The 19,597-nt window shown below is 54.8% G+C and overlaps 2 protein-coding genes across 8 annotated transcripts; both read right to left on the bottom strand.

Annotated features, from left to right (window-relative positions):
• Positions 1-1,959: 1,959 nt before the first annotated feature.
• On the bottom strand, positions 1,960-13,764 carry VARS2 (valyl-tRNA synthetase 2, mitochondrial). Of its 5 annotated transcripts, none has more exons than XM_029242976.1 (30): positions 13,627-13,764; positions 12,932-13,032; positions 12,718-12,799; positions 12,501-12,601; positions 12,088-12,209; positions 11,679-11,745; positions 11,489-11,586; positions 10,873-10,954; positions 10,583-10,702; positions 10,014-10,125; positions 9,212-9,300; positions 8,411-8,501; positions 8,144-8,271; positions 7,923-8,026; positions 7,654-7,735; positions 7,260-7,336; positions 7,104-7,179; positions 6,711-6,816; positions 6,423-6,493; positions 6,169-6,294; positions 5,841-5,945; positions 5,615-5,683; positions 5,412-5,490; positions 5,164-5,291; positions 4,879-5,031; positions 3,879-4,085; positions 3,070-3,181; positions 2,749-2,924; positions 2,434-2,562; positions 1,960-2,310 (listed from the first exon to the last, which is right to left on the bottom strand). In XM_029242976.1, the coding sequence occupies exons 5-30, from the start codon at positions 12,171-12,173 to the stop codon at positions 2,215-2,217; spliced, it is 2,769 nt and encodes a 922-aa protein (XP_029098809.1). In that variant the 5' UTR covers positions 12,174-12,209; positions 12,501-12,601; positions 12,718-12,799; positions 12,932-13,032; positions 13,627-13,764; the 3' UTR covers positions 1,960-2,214. The 5 variants fall into 5 exon arrangements, with proteins under 5 accessions (XP_029098809.1, XP_029098806.1, XP_029098807.1 ...); XM_029242973.1 differs by having other exon boundaries at positions 12,932-13,156; positions 13,627-13,755; XM_029242974.1 differs by lacking the exon at positions 13,627-13,764 and having other exon boundaries at positions 3,879-4,031; positions 12,932-13,546.
• Positions 13,765-13,838: 74 nt separating this feature from the next.
• Positions 13,839-19,461, bottom strand: GTF2H4 (general transcription factor IIH subunit 4). Of its 3 annotated transcripts, none has more exons than XM_029242980.1 (14): positions 19,280-19,461; positions 18,501-18,643; positions 18,141-18,245; positions 17,654-17,785; positions 17,289-17,385; positions 17,105-17,193; positions 16,779-16,890; positions 16,561-16,584; positions 16,288-16,371; positions 15,911-16,043; positions 15,603-15,733; positions 14,912-14,959; positions 14,660-14,738; positions 13,839-14,188 (listed from the first exon to the last, which is right to left on the bottom strand). In XM_029242980.1, exons 2-14 carry the CDS (start codon positions 18,638-18,640, stop codon positions 14,016-14,018), a joined length of 1,347 nt encoding a protein of 448 aa, XP_029098813.1. In that variant the 5' UTR covers positions 18,641-18,643; positions 19,280-19,461; the 3' UTR covers positions 13,839-14,015. The 3 variants fall into 3 exon arrangements, with proteins under 3 accessions (XP_029098813.1, XP_029098814.1, XP_029098811.1); XM_029242978.1 differs by having other exon boundaries at positions 13,894-14,188; positions 16,561-16,629; XM_029242981.1 differs by lacking the exon at positions 14,912-14,959 and having other exon boundaries at positions 16,561-16,629.
• Between the last annotated feature and the right edge of the window lie 136 nt (positions 19,462-19,597).

The raw sequence follows: 19,597 nt of genomic DNA, 5'->3' as shown, positions 1-19,597 counted from the left end.
TAGAAAGGAAGTATGTATACAACTTCCTGGTAATATCTTTGACAGGAAAGGTCACTTCCTTTCCTTTCCCTTCTCCCAGAGGGAAGAAAACAAAGTCTTTACAAAGGCCTACAAGGTCCTAGACCAGCACTTTACAATAGAACTTCTCATGATGATGGAAACGTTTTATTTTATAACCTGCACTGACCAATATGGTAGCCACTAGCCACACGTGGCTATCAAATACTTGAAACGTGGCTAGTGTGACTGAAAAACTGAATGTTTAGTTTTATTTAATTGAGATAGTCAAGTGGCTACCATTTTGGACAGCACAGGTCTAGATGATTGCCTTGAGCCTTCCCTGATCCCTACCACATCCCTTACTTTCCTGAGTTCACCTCTCACTCTCCCCACCGCCCCCTACCACCTCCTTGCTACTCTTTGAGCTCTCCAGCTGTACTCCCATCTTACTGTTTTGCTCTAGCTCTTCCCTCTACCTGGAACACTCTTCTCCCAGACATCCACTTGGATGTCTTTACTTAAACCTCAAGTCTTTACTCCTGCAAGTCTCTACTTAAACCTCACCTTTATAATGAGTTCTGCCCTGACCCATTTCATATTACAACCTGCCTGACCCCAACACACATATGCACCGGAGCCCCCTACCTTATTTCACCCTTTTCCCCCCTGGCATTTATGACGTTCAGACACACTAGTTTATTTATTTACATGTGTTATTTCTGACTCTCCCTGCTAGAATGAAAGAACTACAGTGGCAGAGATGTTTGTTTCATTCATTGATGAATCCAATGGCCCAGAATACGGCCCAGCATATAATAGGTGCTCAAGAAATACTTGTTGAACTGGGGGAAGGGAAAAAGGAAGGTGCTCACTCCCTCCTTTTCCTTTCCCTCTGGGTGGGATGTGGATATAGTGGTGGGAGAAGATCTTAGACCCAGAGTTGGGAAGTGTATCAAAATGTCAGCAAAGTAAGATCAAAAGGGGTATGGGACCCTCTATCTCAGAGTCCTGCACTGCTTCTGCCCAGCAAAAGAAACACCCATCTCATCTGAGCCATTATCTTTGTTGTTGTTTTTTCTAAAATAACTTTTTTTATTTTTGAGTTGAAGTATAGTTGATTTACAATATTAGTTTCAGGTGTACAACACAGTGATTCAGTATTTTTATAGATTAGCCACCATTATCTTTAAAGCTTAGTTACAGCAGTTAGAAAACTTGCACCTAACTTACTGGGTTGAATCCCAGTTGACACTTTGGACTAGTTACTTTTATTCCCTGGGCGCGTTTCTTCAACTCTAAAATGGAGCAAATATCCACCTCGTGAGGTTCTTGGGAGGATTCAATGGCACCACAGAGGACCCAGCCCAGTATAGGCCCGCACATACAGTAGTTTCTCAGAGCTGCTGGACAGAATGTCACTTGGGTGTGGAAGGGCCAGGCCCCTGAATTCCACCAATGAGACAAGGTGTTGGAGGTGGAGGTGGCTAGGTGGGCATCTGCGCATGTGTATATCCCTGCCTGGGGCGGGGCGGTGTGTCCCTGGCACTCTGGTTTCAGGTACACAGAAGCAGGGGGGAACTCAATTCCCAGCACAACCTACAGCTCCCCCGAGGCCTGCAGGAAGTCCCGGATCCTCTCAGAACCCTTGGTGATAAGGCCAAGAAGCAGGGAAGCTTCCTTCTGGTGAGAAGCAGAAGAGGAAGGGCCTGCAGAAGTCAGGCCATTGTCAGTAAGTGCAGGAAGTAGGTGGAAGCCACGTCACTGTTCCCAGGCCCTACCGAGAGCTCCTCCTTCCTCCAAAGAGGGAGCCCCGCCCAGCACCCACACTCCCACTGTGGCCCAGAACCCAGCACTAAGAGGCCACCCGCCTCTCTCCCAGACCAAAGTGTCAGGGAACAACCAAGAGGCAGAAAGTCACCGCTGGGGGAAAGAGGGACAAAAGGACCACAAGCAGACATGTTTGGGTTTTTTAGTTTATCTGAATTTCCTCATTCCTAAACTTCCAGGTGGGACTGCATAGGACGGAGGCTGGGGCAAAAACGTGAGCGTCTCGAGGACACCCAGTCACTCTGACCAAACCAGTCTGTTTCCTCATTGACGAAGGAGGGAACTGGACCACATGGTGTCTGAGGCTCCACGGCACCAGGACAGCTGCCGAATCTGTCCTCAAAGGCGGGTCTGGGAGGGAGGAAAGCTAGCAGGGATGGTTAGAGCTCAAAGCTCCCCAGGGCTGGGAGACACATCCATCAAGTGCCGGAGGTGAGAGGCCGCCTTGTCCAGTTTTGACAGTTCCAACTGGAGGGAAGAAAGCTGGGCAAGGAGAGAAGCAGGTGAGGATCGAGGTATAGCCTCCCCCCACCCCCCCCACCCCCCGTCCCCAGCCCACATTCCCTTAGGGAGTCAGGCATCCTGGGCGGCCTGCCCCAGACTCACCCTCTGCTGCCTCTGAGTCTCCGCCTCTCCCTCTGACGGGGTCCGGGCTATGAGGCCATCAAGCTGCTTCTGCAACTTGTGTCTCCGGGCAGCTAGCCGAGGTAGGTGGGTCTGGGGGTCCACCAGGCCCTGTGGAAGAACAGAGAGAAGGCTCAGACATCTACAGTCCACCCAGCATGCCCTTCCCCCCATTCCAAGATCCCTCCTCACTCCCCCCCCCCACCCCCCGCCTCACTTTTATAGAACCCGCCCCTTGCCTTCCTCCCAACATCCTTTTCAACCCCACCCCTCCCTCCTCCAGCCTCCTGTGGTCACCTGCAGCTCCATGTAGACCTGAACGGTGTCACTGAGAGAGGCCTGGGCCCAGCCCGAGGGAGCTGCTGCAGCTGGGGGTAGAAGGCTCACGGCCCCACAGTGGCCCAGGGTGCCCAAGGGCTCCAGGAAGGCCTCAAAGAGGCCCTGCTCTCCTGGCTCTGAGCTCTGCAGCAGCACTGGGGAGGAAAGGAAACTGTCAGGGTCAAGAGAGCAGCTCCTCATCCTGCACCTCCCAACTCTGGGCTCTGTCCTCCAGGCTCCCCCTCTTCCCCACCAGCCCCTCCTGTCTGCAGAGACTCAGGAGTCCAGGGCCCGCCTCACCTCGGGGCCGGGCCTTGGTGAGCTGGTACGTGGCGCGGAGAGCCCTCAGCGCCTGCACAGCCTCCTGTACCCGGGAGAAGTGCCGCTCCAGCTCGGGCTGGTGCCAGTGCTCCTGGAGATGGGCACCCAGAGCGGGTAAGCAGGCACCTGGGGGACTCGGTCTCAACTCTCCTGGCTCTAATCTCCACCCGCCCACCCCTATCTCCTTAGAGCAACGATCTGCTCTCTCCACCACACACATAATTCACCACCTCAAGGAACGGAACATGGCAAAAACCGGGGTGTCATCTAAGAAGGTCTTAGATGATCGCTGGTTAATGTCTGTTTAGTCGCTCTGACTGGAGATGACAAACAACCAAAAATCAGAATTTAAAAGGTATTATTCAAAACTCACAAAACCAAGTAAGTAAAAAAGAAATTGAGTTAAACTTTAGAATTACTTTTTGGGTGAGTTTGTAGCATTTTATCCTTCTCAAGTTATTAAAGCTTAACACTGCACTAAGATTTTTGGGATATCCTATCACTAACAACTAATCTCATCACAACCATGACATGTACTATTACGAACCGATACACGGTCACACGGCTAGTGTCAGTCTGGTGACAACATCCTACTCTAACCACTTGCTAATACTGCCCCCAACACCCTGGAGTTATCCCAGCCCTACAGGAACAATCCATCCTCCCAAAGACTCCACGGCAAAATACAGACCACCGTCAACGACCCCACAGCAGCAAGCCCTTCTAGAAGACTGCTCCCCAAGCCTTGACCAGAAGTCCCACTCCAAGACTCTATGGACGTGACTCACCAAGCTGAGGGCACTGGGGTAGGGGGCAACACAGATGCTGGGGACAGGGGTGCCACCAGGCCTAGGGGGCAGCCTCTGCCAGAGCTCTTCAGCCAGGAAGGGCATCAGCGGGGCGAGGAGGCGGAGACCGATGTCAGCGCAGGAGAACAGGACCTGAAGAGGCCCCGGGGGGCGGGGCAAGTGCAACAGCACTGGCTTCACAGCCTCCTAGGGAGGAGGCCAAGGGGTCAGGGGCCGTCCACGGCCATGTCCTTCCTCCACATGCTCCCCGCCCTATCAGTGGGGATGCTGTGGGTAAACACGGGCAGGAGCACCCAGCATCTCTGAGACCATCAACTGTCCCTGGACACAGTGTGGAGCGTGTGACAACGGGAAATCTAGGGCAGCGACTCTCAGGGATGGGTGGGGAATAAAATTGTTAGGGAGGTTTGTGTCGTTTAGGATGAAAAGCACTGAGTTTTTTTTCATCAAAAAGAGACAGAAATTTTTTAAAAAGTTGAGAAACAGAAATCTAGGGGAGTGGTCCTGGGCCATCAGTGTCAGCATCACCTGGGACAAGAAATGAACATTCTTGCCAGCCATCCCCCAACCTGCTGGCTGAGCTGCTCTGGGGGTGGGACTGACACTCCGCGGTTAACAAGCCCTCCCTCTGAGAGAAGCCCTTGGTCTAAAGACCCCTACTCTTGCTGCCTGTCTGCTCCCAGCTCCCAGCCTGCCCGGGGTCCAAACTCAGCAATCACAGGGATTAAAAAAAATCTCCATCTGCCTCCCAATCCTGCTTTGTCAGACTTGGTTTTCTAGAAATCTCCCCTCCTCCTCCTCTCTCTTCTGGTGACAGGCAGGGAACAGCACCCGGGCCGGTCCCAGGGAAGAGGGGAATTAGGACTTCCCCATCTCATCTGTCTTCCTGTCTGGGGGGAAGAATTAGGAACCCGGTTCAGAGCCCTCCGCCAGGGCACAGGAAGCAGGTCTGCAGGGGGAGTGCCCTCGCCTCACTCACCAAGTAGACGTCACAGAGGTTGTGAAGCCAGAAGTGGTGCAGGGCGTGGGTGACGAGCGTGAGCTCGTGGGTGAGGAAGCCCCGCTCGCAGTCCCGGGCAGTGTGGGCCAGGCAGCTGAGGATCCAGGCATCCATGGGGGAGGCAGGGGACAGCTGCGGGCAGAAGGGGCTTCAGGGTGGGACAGCTTGACTCCCACTCCGCTGCCTATTCTCCTTCTAGACGCCTCCACCAAGCCTCAGATGTCGGACTACCCAGTTCCCAAGCACCCCTTCTTTCTCTCTTACCTCCTCTGCAGGCTGGGGTATGAATTTCTCCCCAAGAGCATTCAGGATAAAGCGCAGGGCATTCCAGATCTTATTGCAGAAATGTCTGAAGCTCAGGACCTCAGAGACAGACAGGTGCAAGTCGCCCCCTGGGAGGGAGAGACAGGAGGGAGCATGCACTGGTGGTGGCTGCACGGGGAGTCCTTGGCCCTGCCCCGCCCTGCCCCACTGCACAGGGGCTGCCGCCGGCTGCCCTCACCCGGGCTTACCCAGGGCCCCATGGGAGCACAGGGCGAATCTCAGGGCATCTGTCCCACACTCGGGGATCCCATGAGGGAAGTCCTTTCTCTGCAACCAGAAAGAGAAGAGGGGTGGCAGCTGCCTATGAGGCTGCAGGGCCAGAAGCTGGGTTGCAGAGGAAACCGGTGGCCACGAGCTAGAGGCTGGGATGGGTCAGACACTGGCGATTCACCTGTGCTGAGGCCGCGATCGCCAGCTCTGCGGGGTCCAAGTTCCCATCCCTCAGCTTCTCCTGCAGCACCTGGGGTGGGTGAGTAATTCACTGGCCTCAGTGGAAGACCCTGCCCCTACAAGGGTCCCGCCTACTGACCCTCCCAGCTCCAGCCCACCCTGCCGGCCCCTCCCCTGCCTTCCTCTCTCCTGAAAACCCCATCCCTCTTCGGGCCCTTCACCCTGACCTGCAGCTCCACCCCATTGATGATGTCCCGTGGGTCCAGCACATTCCCCAGCGACTTGCTCATCTTCCGGCCCTGCCTGTCCCGAACCATGGAGTGCAGCAACACCTGGGGGCATGGAGGGGGTCAGCAGAGGGGGGCCTGGAGAACTTTCCCCTGGAGGATCCCCTGGCTGTCCTCCAGGCTTTAGGGGTTAGGCTGGGAAGTGAATCAGGACAAAGGAACTGGGAACACAGAAAACCCCACATTAGGGGTTAGAATGGACAACAAGGCTTGGGGAAGACTGGGGAGTCACAGAGAGGGGCAGGGCACCAAAGGGCCGGGCCGTTACCTTGCTGAAGGGGAGCTGCCCTGTAAGCTGGGTCCCCAACATGACCATGCGGCCCACCCAGAACAGCAAGAGGTCACCACCCGTTTCCAAAAGTGACAGGGGGTAGAAACGAGCCAGGTCTGGGGTCTAGGAGAAAAAGATAACCAGTGAGAGGCCTAAGCCCAGGGCCTCCAGCTCTTCTCGAGACTCTCTGGGGGCCCTGGGGCCCACTTCCTCATCCCCACCTTCACTCTCTTCCTCTCAACCCACCTCACCTCTTGGGGCCAGCCCAGGGCAGAAAAGGGGAAAAGAGCCGAGGAGAACCAGGTATCCAGGACATCGGGGTCTGGGAAACAGAATGGGGAATGGGAACAATTGGAACCTCAGCTTCAGAACCTCAGCCCACTGCTACCCACCTTTCCAGCCCAAGCCCCACCCACAGAGACCAGGGGTCGAGCCCTCTGCCCCATTCCCAGCTTTCCCGACCCTACCTTCTCTACCTCAGTACCTGTTCCCTCAGTACCCAGACTCCCTCCCCTGCCCTCCCCAGCTCCGGTACCCACCCCTCTCCAGGGTCAGCTCCGCCCCTGGTCTCCCTGTCAATTCTGCAGCTACTTCTCTGGCCTCAGCCTCTGTCCGCCCGACCACCCAACAGTCCTTCGCGTCGCCCTGCAGAAGTAAGGGGTAGGGAAGAGTGAGGAAGACCAGCACCTGACGGGTGTGAAACGCCACTGAGCTTTCATGTTCTCAGGTGGTCTGAGAATGGCCGGCACCCTCTGGTGGTGAGATGAAGAATCGCCAGCTCAGGAGCTCTGATCACACGACAGATGATTACGGGACCACGACCAGAAAGCACAGCAAAGGCAGAGCTGGGACGGGCACTGGAGGTCCTTGGACTCCTGTGCTAAGGCTCCTTCAGCCACACCCAGCCCTCCCCTCCACTTCTTCCTACCAACCTGTGTGCGCTCCTCTACAACCAGGTAGGCTGGAATCTGATGACCCCACCACAGCTGCCGGGAGACACACCAGTCCCTGCCGGGAGGACACGAGTGATTTCCTAGCATAACCAGTGGGCCCCCTCCCCGTCTCCTGAGAGCCCCCCCTCTCCTTACCCAGTGTGGGAAAACCAGTGCTGCCAGTTCTTCTGGTGGAAGGAGGGACTGAGCTCCAGGGCCCCTGACTCCACAGCCTGGAGGGAAAGGACCTTTAGACGGTGCTTCCCTACCTGTACCCCTCAACCCCCCAAGAATGGGACAAGTGGTCTCTGAAGTGGTTCTGAAACTCAGGAAGAACCTCCCAAGCCTCCTGAGAAGATTCTGGGCTTGAGTGAGGATGCAAGCCAGCCCTTTCTGGGCACCAGGCCTCCATCCCCACAGCTCTCCTCTCAACAGCACAGCTAGAGAGGTCTGTGGGGCAGAAGGGCCCCCAGCCTCCCTGTTTCTTCATTCCACTGCTCAGGGAGTCCCCCAGCCCAGGCCCCAGGCCCTCCTCACACTGCAGCCTCACCTTGGCAGCTCTGTCCCCCATTTCCCGGCAGCAGACAAACCACTGGCTCTTCGGTAGGTATTCTACCACATCCCCGGAGCGGCTGAAAGGGACACAGGACTCGACTACGTGCCAGGCCCTCAAGCGCTGAGGGTACAGCAGTAAACAACACTGACACAGAGCTCGCATTCTAGCATAAGGGGTGCACAGCTCACCCTGTGGCCACTCTTAAGCTTCATCCATTCCCATCTGGGGGTGGTCCCTACGGAAAGGAGTGAAAATGGGGTTACCTGCAAATGGGCAGCACCATAGGGTGGTCCTGGAATCCCCGGAACAGGCTCCGTTCCCTCAGTGCTGACAGAATCTTTTCCCGGGCCACAAATCGGTGAAGACCCTGGGGAAAAGCAGCAACAGGAAAGCTTAAAGGCTGCTAGGAAAACAAGAAAGTGGGAGAGGGGAAATGGGGCAGAGGGTGCCCCCACAGAACGGGGTATCACTGAGCTGGTACTACCTGCAGCCAGTCCCCGCAGAGGGAGGTCATGGTTCCATCCTCCGCAATGACACTCAGGGGGCTCAAGCCGTGTCGGGCCCCCAGCTCAGCATCGGCAGGGCTGTGAGCTGGAGTCACCTTCACTGCCCCTAGGGGAGCAGAACTGATGTAAGCACTGAACCCTGACCTTGGCTTTTCCAGATGTATCGTCATCGCCCACGCTACCCTATCCCTCCCTCCTGTCCCCCAGGAGCCCTGACTTCCTCTCTCTCCCCTGCCCCCACTCACCTGTGCCCAGGTGTGGCTGAACAGCACAGTCTGTGATAAGGGGGAGAAGCTGCCCCGTCAAGGGATGACGAAGTTGTCGTCCATGTAGATGCTGAAGGGAAGGGAGAGGGATCAAGGACAGGCACGTGTGTGGGATGGAAGGGTCTGGGGTGGGCATGAGAACCCTGGGAATACGAGCCCCAGAGCAGGGCTCCGTAAACTTTTTCTTAAGGGGCCAGAGTATAAATATTTTAAGCTTTACAGGCCAAGAGGCAAATTCAGTCTCTGTACAACAACTCCACTCCACCACCATGGCCGAGTTAGATAATACATGATGTAGGTGCAGACAATACACAGGGAACGAGGGTGGCTCGTACAAAAACAGGCAGCAGGTGGATCTGGCCCACGGGCCATAGTTTGTCAGCCCCTGAGCTGAAGTGTAACATTAGGAAGAGAAGGGAGTAGACTCAGAGCCACTGGAGAACTGAGATAAGGGAAATTTTAGGAAAAGGAAGAGAAAGTGGAGAGGAGGAGCTGCCATTCTAAAAGGAAGGGAAGGGCTTCCCTGGTGGCGCAGTGGTTGAGAGTCCGCCTGCCGATGCAGGGGACACGGGTTCGTGCCCCGGCCCGGGAAAATCCCACATGCCGCGGAGCGGCTGGGCCCGTGAGCCATGGCCACTGAGCCTGCGTGTGCGGAGCCTGTGCTCCGCAATGGGAGAGGCCACAACAGTGAGAGGCCCGCGTACGGCAAAAAAAAAATAAAAGGAAGGGAAGAGGATGGGGGTGGGAAGGCCACGTGGCAGAGCGCGCGCTGTGTATTACTGTGTATCGGGAGTCATCGGGATGGACGGCCACAGCCACGTCTCCAGGCAACGTCTCTGGCCTCGTGGTTCCTACCACAACCTCTGCATCTGAAGACAAAATTCAAGCACTTCAAGTTGGTCCTCGCCCTCACCCCACACTCCTGACAAAGCTAAAGCCAGGAGAACTGGCAAAGGGAGGGGACAGGGATGGTCAAAGTTGAGCAGGCCCCCAGGAGTAACTAGAGAAAACTAGGACCAGTGTCTACGGGAGCCTGAGGTTTCCCCCAAGCTAATGACCAGAGGCCTGAGGGGGTGTCGGGTGCTGCGGAATTCCTCAATAACTTGCTTGCGAGACAAGGACAGAATGTTAATAAATACAACTAGAATCCTTGCTGGGTGCACAGAGGACACTGGGAGTTCTCGGTGCCCTGATCATAAATACTGTGCATTCTTTGGGGCAAGCAGCAGCCCCTCCTACAAGAAACCTCCTACCTGACTATTCCAGCTCATCTATCTTCCCCTTCTCCAAACTCTTGGGAACAGTTATTGTTCAAACCACACTTCAGAACCGATCTTTTGTCTCTTCTGGGGGTAGCAGCCTCCTGCAGAATTATGCTAAGCTCCCACAGGGCAGTGACCACGTGCACTTTTCTTACATGGCCCAGGATACCCAGGGTGAGTGCCCACGAGGACGCAACACTACCAAGGTTCCTTATGTCATGTGCGAGACAGGCTGGTGGGTTCCCTCCATCAGCCCAACATGGGCTTGAGAAAACGGGAAGCAGAGGCAAGTGCGTGACCTTTCCGAGGACTACCCTCACCAGGCTCTCCATCCACGGGGAAGGCCACGGAAAAGAGGAGGCCAAAAGACACAGGGGTGGGGGAGTCAGGCAACCGAAGCTCCGTGCAGCCAGGGAGGGGCCGGCTCTCCACCTGGAGGCATGGAAAAAGCAGGGTCAGAGAGCAGCCTTTCTGCAAGGCTTGCACCCGGCTTCCCACCTCCATTCATCCACGGCCCCGCCTCCCTGCAACCCATCTAAAAGCCACTCGGAGGATTCAGGAGCCACCTCCCTTCCCTCACCTAATCCTTGTGCAGCCACAGTTACAGAAAATATTCACCAAGCACTTAAACCACGCACAGGTGTTGTGCCGAGCACCTTCCAGGAGTTCTCACTGAATTCTCACAACACCCCCATGACACAGGCATTTCCATCACCCCTAATTTACAGACTGAGGAAACTGAGGCTGACAGAAGCTAACAGCCTGCCAGGAGCCACACAGCTGGGAGGTGGCCAGACTCAGATGAGAATCCAGGAAGTCTGGCTCCAAAGTCCAAGCTCTCCCCCTGCCTCAGAGCTCTCACAAACCCGCCTCTCCTTCTCTGCCTCACCTCAATATCCGAGATGGCAGAGCGTAACGCACACGACCAGTTGACAAGCTGCCGGCTCCGGTACAACAACCCAGCCTTGTAGAGCCGCACGAAAGCTTCTGTCACAGCCACTGAGGAGCCCTAGAATGATCTGAGTGTCCACATCCAACTGCCTCTTCTCAGCCCATCACCCCACTCAGGGACCCAGGCATCCCACCCTGCTACCCCAACACACACAGCAACCCGCCTCCCTGCACAGAGCTCTAAACACCTCCCCAACACCCACAGGGACCACGGCACGGAACACTCACGGCATCCATGGTAAAACACTCTCGGTCCCAGTCCAGGGAGGCCCCCAGCACTCGGAGCTGCTCACATATCTCTCCACCTTTCCTGGAGTGAGTATGACATTGGTTTAGCCTCTAGAAGCTAATGGACACAGACAAACCCAGTATGGGGTCTTCCATGACACTGAAAGAAGCATAAAGTTCTACAGTAACAGGGGAAGGGGCAGCCGATTTGTGAGAAACCCAAAGAAGCTTTACAGAGAAGATGGCACATGTTAACAGACCTGGAAGGAAGAGAGTAATTTCAGGGGGATGGAAAGTGGGAATGGCTGAGGAGAGATGATGAAATCTAAGCAAGGGAAAATGGGATAAATAGAGGGAAAAACATACATATATACACACATATATATACGTACATATACACAAGTATCTACATTTTAACGTATACAATACACACACACACACATATACACAAAGCTTGGAGACCCCACCAAATGCTAAGGGGCTTCAGAGCTTAAGTCACCACAGGAAGTTAGGACTGAATGGAAAAAGCCTGGACTACATGTTAGGAGAGAGGGGCTGGGAAGCAAGGACCCAAACCTGCTGTCTCGGCCCCTCCAGTCCTGCCCACCATACTCACTCCTCCTTCCACTTCCACACCTCCCTAAGGAAGTCTTCCCGGCTCAGCTCGTGTCTCCTCACTCCTCGCTCCTTCCACAGCTGTTTCTCCACCACAGCCTACAGCAAGATGAGAGGGCAAACAGAGAATCACGTTGCTTTGGGGGAAGAACTCTCTCACCCAAGAAAGGGAAAAGTGGCGAAAGACATACTTGAGTAGCAATCCCTGCATGATCTGATCCAGGGACCCACAGCACCTGATCCCCACGCATCCGGTGCCTGCAAAAGAAATACCGTCATGGGACTTCCCTGGTGGCACAGTGGTTAAGACTCTGCGCTCCCAATGCAGGGGGCCGGGGTTCGATCCCTGGTCAGGGAACTAGATCCCACATGCATGCCACAATTAAAAGTTCACGTGCCGCAACTAAGGAGCCCGCGAGCCGCAACTAAGGAGCCCACCTGCCGCAACTAAGACCCGGAGCAACCAAATAAATAAAATATTTTTAAAAAGAAAAGAAAAACCCTCACAGGAATCCCTGGTCTTACATGTTTGTTTATCCTCACTCCTTCCCACTTTCTCCTTCCCCTCCAAGAACTCAAGCAGCCCCACTCCCGTCTCACCAGCGCACGAGGGCGTCCTGTATGGCTACGGTCAGCGCATGCCCAATATGCAGGGAGCCCGTGACATTGGGAGGTGGGATACACATGGAAAAGGTCTCCCGTGTGGCCTGGGGCAGCCTGGCCTAGAGGAAGGGAAAGTCAAAGGGCAAGACAGGGCCGCATGTTCCCTGGGGAAATAGCACACTCTGGTGTCCCCAAGGCAGAAAGAACTGCAGGAAAAACAGTCGGGCAAATAACAGGGAAGGGGAAAACCTGTGGACACCTTGGAGGCACCAGAGGGAGAAGGCAAGCTCTCCCTGCTTTTGGCAGCCTCTGCAATGTGGCTGGTTGCGAGCTCCAGACTCATGCCCACCAACCTCATGGGCCATTCTGCCCTGAGGACCATTTAGCACCCCTCCCTACCAGGTACTAACCTGATATTCTGGTTTGAAGAAGCCCTCTCGCACCCACCAAGGGTACCAGGCAGCCTCAACATATTGGGGACTGTATGCAGGAGGCAGGGGCCGGGAGACATCTATGGAGGAAGAGGAGAGCTCCACTAACTCCTGAGTTTTGTTTCCAGGTTGCATTTCAGCAGACCAAATGGGCAACCAGAATGTGAGGGAAAAGGCCTTCAAGTGTCCTAGTTACCTTTCTTTTCACCATGTTCCGTGGGGATTTCATACAACACTATCTCCTTAGGAGTCCAGGCCTTACTGGATTCGGCAGGTGACTGCGGAGAGGAGGAACCAGAAAGCAGGATGCAATTCGAATATACCTCAGGTATCTGGATCCAGCCAGTCTCTCCTCCAGCTCCCTCCCAAGATTTCTCAGAGAACCAAGGACCAGCTGTCTGACCCCTAACCTTGCTCTGAGCGATTCCAGCCTCCAGCGCCGCCTGCTTCTGTCGCAGGCGCTTCTGTTTGGCTTCACGGTTCCTCTGGGAGATGGCTGATCCATTGGGCTCTGAATAGGTGGAAATGGGATGGGACCTGGGGAGTCCCCTTGAGGGCCTCAACCCCCAGAGTGGTGGTCGAAAAGAGGCCAAAGGCAAATGAGGCATCTGGAGTACTTGGAAAGGGGCCAAGGTCTGTTCCAGAGAGAACACACTAGGAAGTTAGGGGGGTGAGGGAGGGTCACACCTCCCAAAATCACATCCTCCTCCTTAGTCTCTGCCTCCCTCCAAGCACTGGTCTGTTATTTTAAGTATCTATCCCATCCGTCACAACCCCTCCTCTGTGAAGACTAGATTGCATGGTGTCGACAGGGCTCTTCCAAGACAGGGTAGGACTCTCAGGCCCTCAACCTGCTCATCTGCGACGTGGGGGTGACCGCGGACACAGAGGAGGAGAAAGGACTCAGGGATCCTGGCAGAAGATGGACATTTGCGCTCCCGAGAGCCAGCAAGGAGTCCCGCCAGGGTTATTACTTGTCCTGCCCCAGAGGCCAGCCGCACTGCCCCCAGCCAGCGCGTGCCAGGCCTTCCCGCCCGTCCCGCCGCGTGGGTCCTGACCCTGCAGCACCTCCCACTCCCCGAAGGCCGGCCCGCCGCGCGCTCACCCGGTGAGCCCGCCGCTATCCCAGGGCGCCCCGCGGCTGCGGGCGATTAGGGCGGCGACAGCAGGCGCTCGAGCACCAGCTAACGGGACCCCGGAACTTGACTCGCGGTCACCCCGGCGCTGGGAGGCGGGTCCCCGCCCGGGCGCATGCGCGGTAACTGGCCTCGGCCCCACCTCCTTCCCCTCCAGGTCCAATGGCTGTCGACACGGAGAGGAGGGCGTTCTCCGCGGAGCTGGGTAGCCTCTCGGGGAGGCGCCGGGGGCTGCATGGTTCACTTTCACAACTTTATTTAACAAGAAGAGTCCCGACGTGTGAATAAAAAAACTCCTGAGTTCCGAGGCTGCGCCCGCCTCCACGCGGCCCGCCCTCCCGGGTCCGGTCCCCCACTCTCAGGAGTTGTGCTTCTGCCGCTTCCAGAAGCGCTTGACGTCGCCGTGCCCGGCCGGGGTCACCACCATGAGCCGCTTGGCCGAGTTCTCGAACACCAGGACGCCCAGCTCCCGAGCGTGGGCCAGCAGCAGCTCAAAGTCCACTTGCGACAGGAACTGGTTATACAGGACGCCTGGGGTCCGCAGGTCAGGAGCGAAAGGGGAGAGAGAGGAGGTGAGAAACTGAGGCGCGGAGCCCCTGGGTGGCAGCCTCAGGGCAGTGGTCTGGGCTTGCCATCCACCACGTTTAAATACTAATCTTCTATGTTTGCCTCCTCCAGGGCTCATTCTAACACTAGTGTGATCCAGGCATATTCAGGAAAGCAATATAATACAATAAGAAAACCCATTAATGCTTACCAAAACCAGAGAAATTACTATGAATTATCCCTCCCAATTTCCCTCTTCTAGCTAAATCTAAATTGCACTGATTTGAGACAATTTAATTACTGCCACTGACTCACCCCAAAATAAAAAGTGCATGTGTTTACCAGCCCATGCAGTAAACAAAAAATAAAATGCATGAATAGCTTTTTCAGTTCATCAAGACTGAATTGTCCTTCCTCTGGCCAATGACCAAGAATCAACCGCCAAAAGCCACTCACCTTCGGTGAACCGGAGTCTGTCCCTTTCCAGCTCCCACAGCCGAATCTGGTCCGTGATGGTGGGGGGCAGCACAGGTGTCTGCAGGGGCAAGGGATGGCTCTAAGATTCAGGAATACTACTCCAGACAACCCTAGCCCTCCACTCATTCCCCAGATTTAGGTGCCCCTTTCTCTTTTCCATCACTTCATCGCCAGATGCCAAGAGATGTCAGCCTCCAGCAGCTGCCTATACCTCCAGTCTCCTGTTTGTACCTGTTTAAGCATCACTGGGTGGGCCCTTGTCCTTAGGAAATGGATGATCTAGGAAAACAGACAAGAACTGGGATCAAGGGCTTAAGAAAGCAGGAAAGCTAGCTAAGCTGTCACCTAATGTCACTGAATAGCACCTGTTTAAAAACTCATGGGCACATGCCTGTCAACAGTTCAACCCATCCCAGTTTAGCTGTTGTCCCCAGGTGCTGTTCCCACTGGTGATGTCTGCTACTCCTTCTTTGACACATCTGTCCTTTCCATAGTCTTGTTTTTCATTTTTTTATCTTTAAAATAACAACTATTATTTTTGAGCACTTACTGCATGGCAGGCTCTGAGCTAAATTATTTACCTTTATTTCACTGAATCCTTCCAACAGCCCTATGAGGTGAGAACTCTCATTATTTCCATTTTCCAGATGAGGAAACTGAGACTCAGAGAAGAGAAACAACTAGGCCATCTATGCATCTAGGAAGTGGTGGTGTCCTTCTTCCGTGTCTTTTCCCCTCGACGGTCTACCTATTCCCACACCTAGAGCCTTGATTTCTTGTGTGCCTGATGCTCAAACATAGACAACTCACCACCACCTACTGTAACAGACCCCATGCTATCCTTCCATGAGGTGACCACCCTGTACCCCACAGGCCAGGTGCAGCCTTTCTTCCCACCTGCACCTTCCCCAAGAGGCAATACCTGTTGGGCTGTGATGCCACTAGCAATGGCCTGCTGCACACTCTCCCGGGTCACCTGTGCCACCACCATGTTGGGGAAGCGATAGAGCATCTCAGAGAAAAGAGCAATGAGGGCGATCTGCAGCTCCGACTCTGACCCGAGGATAGGAAGAGAGGATTAGGAGGTTCCTCTACACCCAGAGCTCAAGCCTCAGAGAACTCTGTAAACCACCAAGTTTACATGACCAGAGACTGGCAGTCCCTCCTCCTTTCCCCTTCCCAACTCCCCTCCCCAGCCTGCTCTCCCAGGGGCCCTCTGTCCAGCCTCACCCGTGTAGGCATACAGCCGGTAATTGGTTTCCACGACAATGAACCCAGGCTGATGTGCAGTGCCCCCAGCCCCAGAAACACCTGACGAGAGATTGATGGCCAGTCGCGTGGGGTAGTAACGCCGAGATTTCCTCTGGAAAGGAGAAGGGAAAGGCAATAGGCCCTCTCTCCGGCGTCACTGCCCTTCATCTTCCTCCTCAGACATTATAGATTCCTTCCAGTGCACAGAACCTCAACTCCCAATTTCTCTCCCGAGGGACCCAAGCATTCAGTCCTGGCAACTGCTTCCTGCCTCCCGAGACCCCGCTCCTTTTTAAGGCCAAGGCACCATACCACCCTGCCTCTTCCCTAGAAGCCATGTATCTGGGTGCTCATACCTTCCTCTGGAAAACAAGCCCAAACTCACGCAGATGTTGCAGGAAGTTCAACAGAGAATCACTCATACCTTCCACAGAGTAATCCTAGGGAAGAGAGATGGCCAGCTGGGGTCCAAAACACATCTCATCCTCCCTTTCCCAACCCCATACACTCACTCCCTCTTTCCCCATCTTTGTTCATTCTTATCTTTCACTGTATTGCCCCATAACCTCATTTCCCTTTCCCATCTCTCTACTCTTTTCCCATCTTGCCCACCCAAGCCCCCAGCTTACCTTGCCCAGAGTAGAGAAGCTGAGCTGGAAGAGAAAGGAGAGAATCTCCACTAGGTCCATGCCCCGACTCTAGGGAGGAATGGGCAGAGACAAAGGGAGAGGGATGGGAGGGAGGAAATGAGGAGAAAAAATCAGGGAACAGAGTCTACGGGCAGCAGTCTCTCAGTGGGTCCTGGGAAGAGCAGAGCATGCCGGCAGGCAGCCCCTGACCTGCTCACCTGTGCTGTCTGCAGATACTGTAACATAAAGTACCAGAGCTGGGCCGGGGTGTCCAACAATAGGAACTGGAAGCCGGCAGAGGTAATGCAGGGCGGCTCTCCAGGTTCAGCACTAGAGACAGAGAGGGCCCATGGCAGAGGTGTGCAGAGAAAGGCCACCATCCCACCTGTGTGATCACATTTTTGGGGGTTTATCTCTGGCCGTACTCTGCTCAGCTCTCCTTTTACAGTCAACCCTCTGCAATCCTGACCCGATGTGGACACTCAATTTAGCAGGCACCCAAGCAGATGGCAAAACAGAACCGCTGTACCTCTGGCTTCCTCACCTCTTCATGAGCCCAGCCTGGCTAAGGAGCTGAGCCAAGTCCTGGCTGACGGCTGCGCTGGGGGATCCCACCATGAAGTGCAGGACCACCTGAGGAACGGAAGAGAACAGAGAGTCGGATGCCTCTAAAGGCCGTGGGAAGTAGGAGCACAAGCAGAGACACACACAGAGTCCCAAGTCCTCACCTCCCATCGCTCCTCGGCATACTTGTCAAGTGAGGGGACATCCCGGGCGTGCTTGTCTGGTCCCAGCTGACTTGTGTCATCAGACCAGGCCTTGCCCCTATGCCAGGACAGTCGAGAGTAAGGAACCCTGCCTGTGTTCCCCGCCAACCCTTCTGCCCTTTTTCCACCTTCGTCCCCAGGGGCCATGAGTGGGAGACATTTCCTACACCATGTAGCTATGTCTGGTCCAACTTATTCCTAAAGGAGCTTCCAAAGTGGAGCCCACAAGCTTCCAGAGAGGCCCCCTCAGGAGCTTCCCCTCCAGCAGTTTAATGAGCAGTTTAATCACATTTCCCCTGCCTAGCTTAGGAAAAGGTGTGACATACCCACCCAGAAGGGCAATGCGGAGGTTTTGGCGGAATATGGGGTTGAGGATGAGGCCCTGGAGACCACCAGGGAGCAGCTGGGTGTGCCAGATACGAAGGCCGCTCAGCAGCCCCGTGCTTTCCTCCTGAGCTCTGGAACAGAAGCAGAGAGGTGAGGGGGATGTCTGGAGAACAGAAAGAAGGAGGCCCATAAAGGCTTCCATTTCTGCCTGTTCTGAACTGGTGATCTTTGGAACACTGTTTCACAGAGTAAGATCAGTGTCTTCTTAAGGCAAATTTCTTTACTGTAACACCTACCCGAGCCTTCTTACAGACCTCAGAACTCTCCAAGAGGCAAAATACAGTAAACGGAATTTCCCAAAACTTGCTTAATTACAAGTTTGTGGTGTTCCCATCAGTATTTCTTGGAAGTGTCCCAAGAACAGCAGTTTGGGAAACTTGGCTATTGAGAAATTTGTATCTGACTGAGAATGCCGGAGACACTCACTTGCTGAATTCCTTCTTCACCCACAGGGCTACAGCAGCTTGCGGCAAAGGCTGCTCCAGAAAGAGCATCCGCATCACCCAGTTCTTAGCCAAAGATGGGAGCTCCCTGTAAGGCAGGAGAGGGAAACTGTTAATATCAGAGCTGCCTGAGAACTGCATCCCTGCTCTCAATGGCCTCAAACACCTCACCTCACCCCCCACACTTTCACCAGTCTTGCTGCCCCCACTACCTCCATCTGGTTTGGCACACTTCAATCTCCAAGCCCACCAGGGCTAAGCTTCTACCCACGAGAACTTATTCCAGTCTGCAGGCCTTATTACATTTCCCCACCATGGTCCCTGCCATGAAGGGTGTCCTCACCTGAAGACAGCCAGACAGGTGGCAGGGTGCCCATACAATCGGTCCAATACCCCAGGGCTCAGGCTCCCTAGGAATTCCTGCAGGTTCCTGCATTGTAGGTGTACTCGACTCAGTCCACCCTTGGAAGGGGTGCTCTCCATCACCTGAGAGGTGCAAGTGTTAGCGTTCCCCCACAGTCCATGCCAGTATTGCCCCTCACCTTTCTCACTCCGGCTCCAGAGCCACTGGCCCCCACAAAAACGCATCTTTTCTATGGTTTCCTTTTTCATGTCACTCATCTCCTCTTGTTTGTCCCAAACCTGACCAACCTCCCCTCTTTCCTGCCTCCTCGCCCCACTGCTGGCCTCAACTCCAGTCTTCTCTAAATTTCTAGATGGCAGAATTGTTAACTGTCCCATATTTGCAAACTTTGTATTTCAATGACTGGTCTCATCTTATCTAAGCAGTGACAAAGAGACTTGTTGGAGCCCAACCCTCTCTCCCTTCTACCTCTCCTGGTCTGAGCAGCCTATAAGCTCCAAATCTGTCCGTTCTTCCCATCTATTTCTTGGCCCCATTTCTCGTGCTGGGCACGGCAATAACTACCTTACCCCTCCATGTCTCCCAAATCCAATTCCACCTCTTTCCTCTTCCCGCCCCCAAGACTACTTCACCCCATTCAGCCTGACCCACACCGCTTGATCTTCTAACTTGTCCCCTACTTTCCTCCCAGTCCTCGCCTCTCATTCAACTCTCTCCCTCTTATACCTCCGCCACCGCTTCTCTCCCAGCCCCCTTACCACTCAGTGTCGATCCTCCCTCGTGCACTCCAAGTCTCGTCGCTTAAACGGAGCCAATGTCTCTCATTGGCTCCGGGGAATAGGGAAAAGGATGGCGGAAAGTGAGAGGAAAAAATGGGAGAGGGACGAAGGATTTCACCGACAGGAGACCAGAGTGGAGGATGCAGAAAAGAAGGGAAGGAGTGGAGAAGCAGGGAGGACAAGAATCGGCGCTGCGCTTGCCCGCCGCAGGGCATACTGGGAATTGGAGTCTTGTCTTTCCCCACCCGGGAGCAAGCTGAAGCGCGTCTGACTACAACTCCCAAAAGGCACCGCGGG

Source organism: Monodon monoceros, unplaced genomic scaffold (genome assembly GCF_005190385.1).
Source record: "Monodon monoceros isolate NGI ecotype Baffin Bay Population unplaced genomic scaffold, NGI_Narwhal_1 Super_Scaffold_3, whole genome shotgun sequence".
NCBI classification, from domain to species: Eukaryota; Metazoa; Chordata; class Mammalia; order Artiodactyla; family Monodontidae; genus Monodon; species Monodon monoceros.
Note: the sequence above shows the minus strand (reverse complement) of the source record. Positions and strands in the feature narration are given on the sequence as shown.

What these genes read in the sequence shown, in the direction of transcription:
- VARS2 (XM_029242973.1), bottom strand. Translation starts at nt 13,129, where the DNA reads ATGCCTCATTTGCCTTTGGCCTCTTTTCGACCACCACTCTGGGGGTTG. An exon ending in TCTTCAAACCAGAATATCAG is followed by an intron (nt 12,210 to 12,500) that starts GTTAGTACCTGG and finishes CCCTTCCTCTAG; the next exon opens with GCCAGGCTGCCCCAGGCCAC. An exon ending in TACCCCAGCCTGCAGAGGAG is followed by an intron (nt 5,032 to 5,163) that starts GTAAGAGAGAAA and finishes TTCTGCCCGCAG; the next exon opens with CTGTCCCCTGCCTCCCCCAT.
- GTF2H4 (XM_029242978.1), bottom strand. Translation starts at nt 18,640, where the DNA reads ATGGAGAGCACCCCTTCCAAGGGTGGACTGAGTCGAGTACACCTACAA. An exon ending in CGCATTGCCCTTCTGGGTGG is followed by an intron (nt 17,386 to 17,653) that starts GTATGTCACACC and finishes GTCCTGGCATAG; the next exon opens with GGGCAAGGCCTGGTCTGATG. An exon ending in GTGGCATCACAGCCCAACAG is followed by an intron (nt 14,960 to 15,602) that starts GTATTGCCTCTT and finishes CTGTTTTCCTAG; the next exon opens with ATCATCCATTTCCTAAGGAC.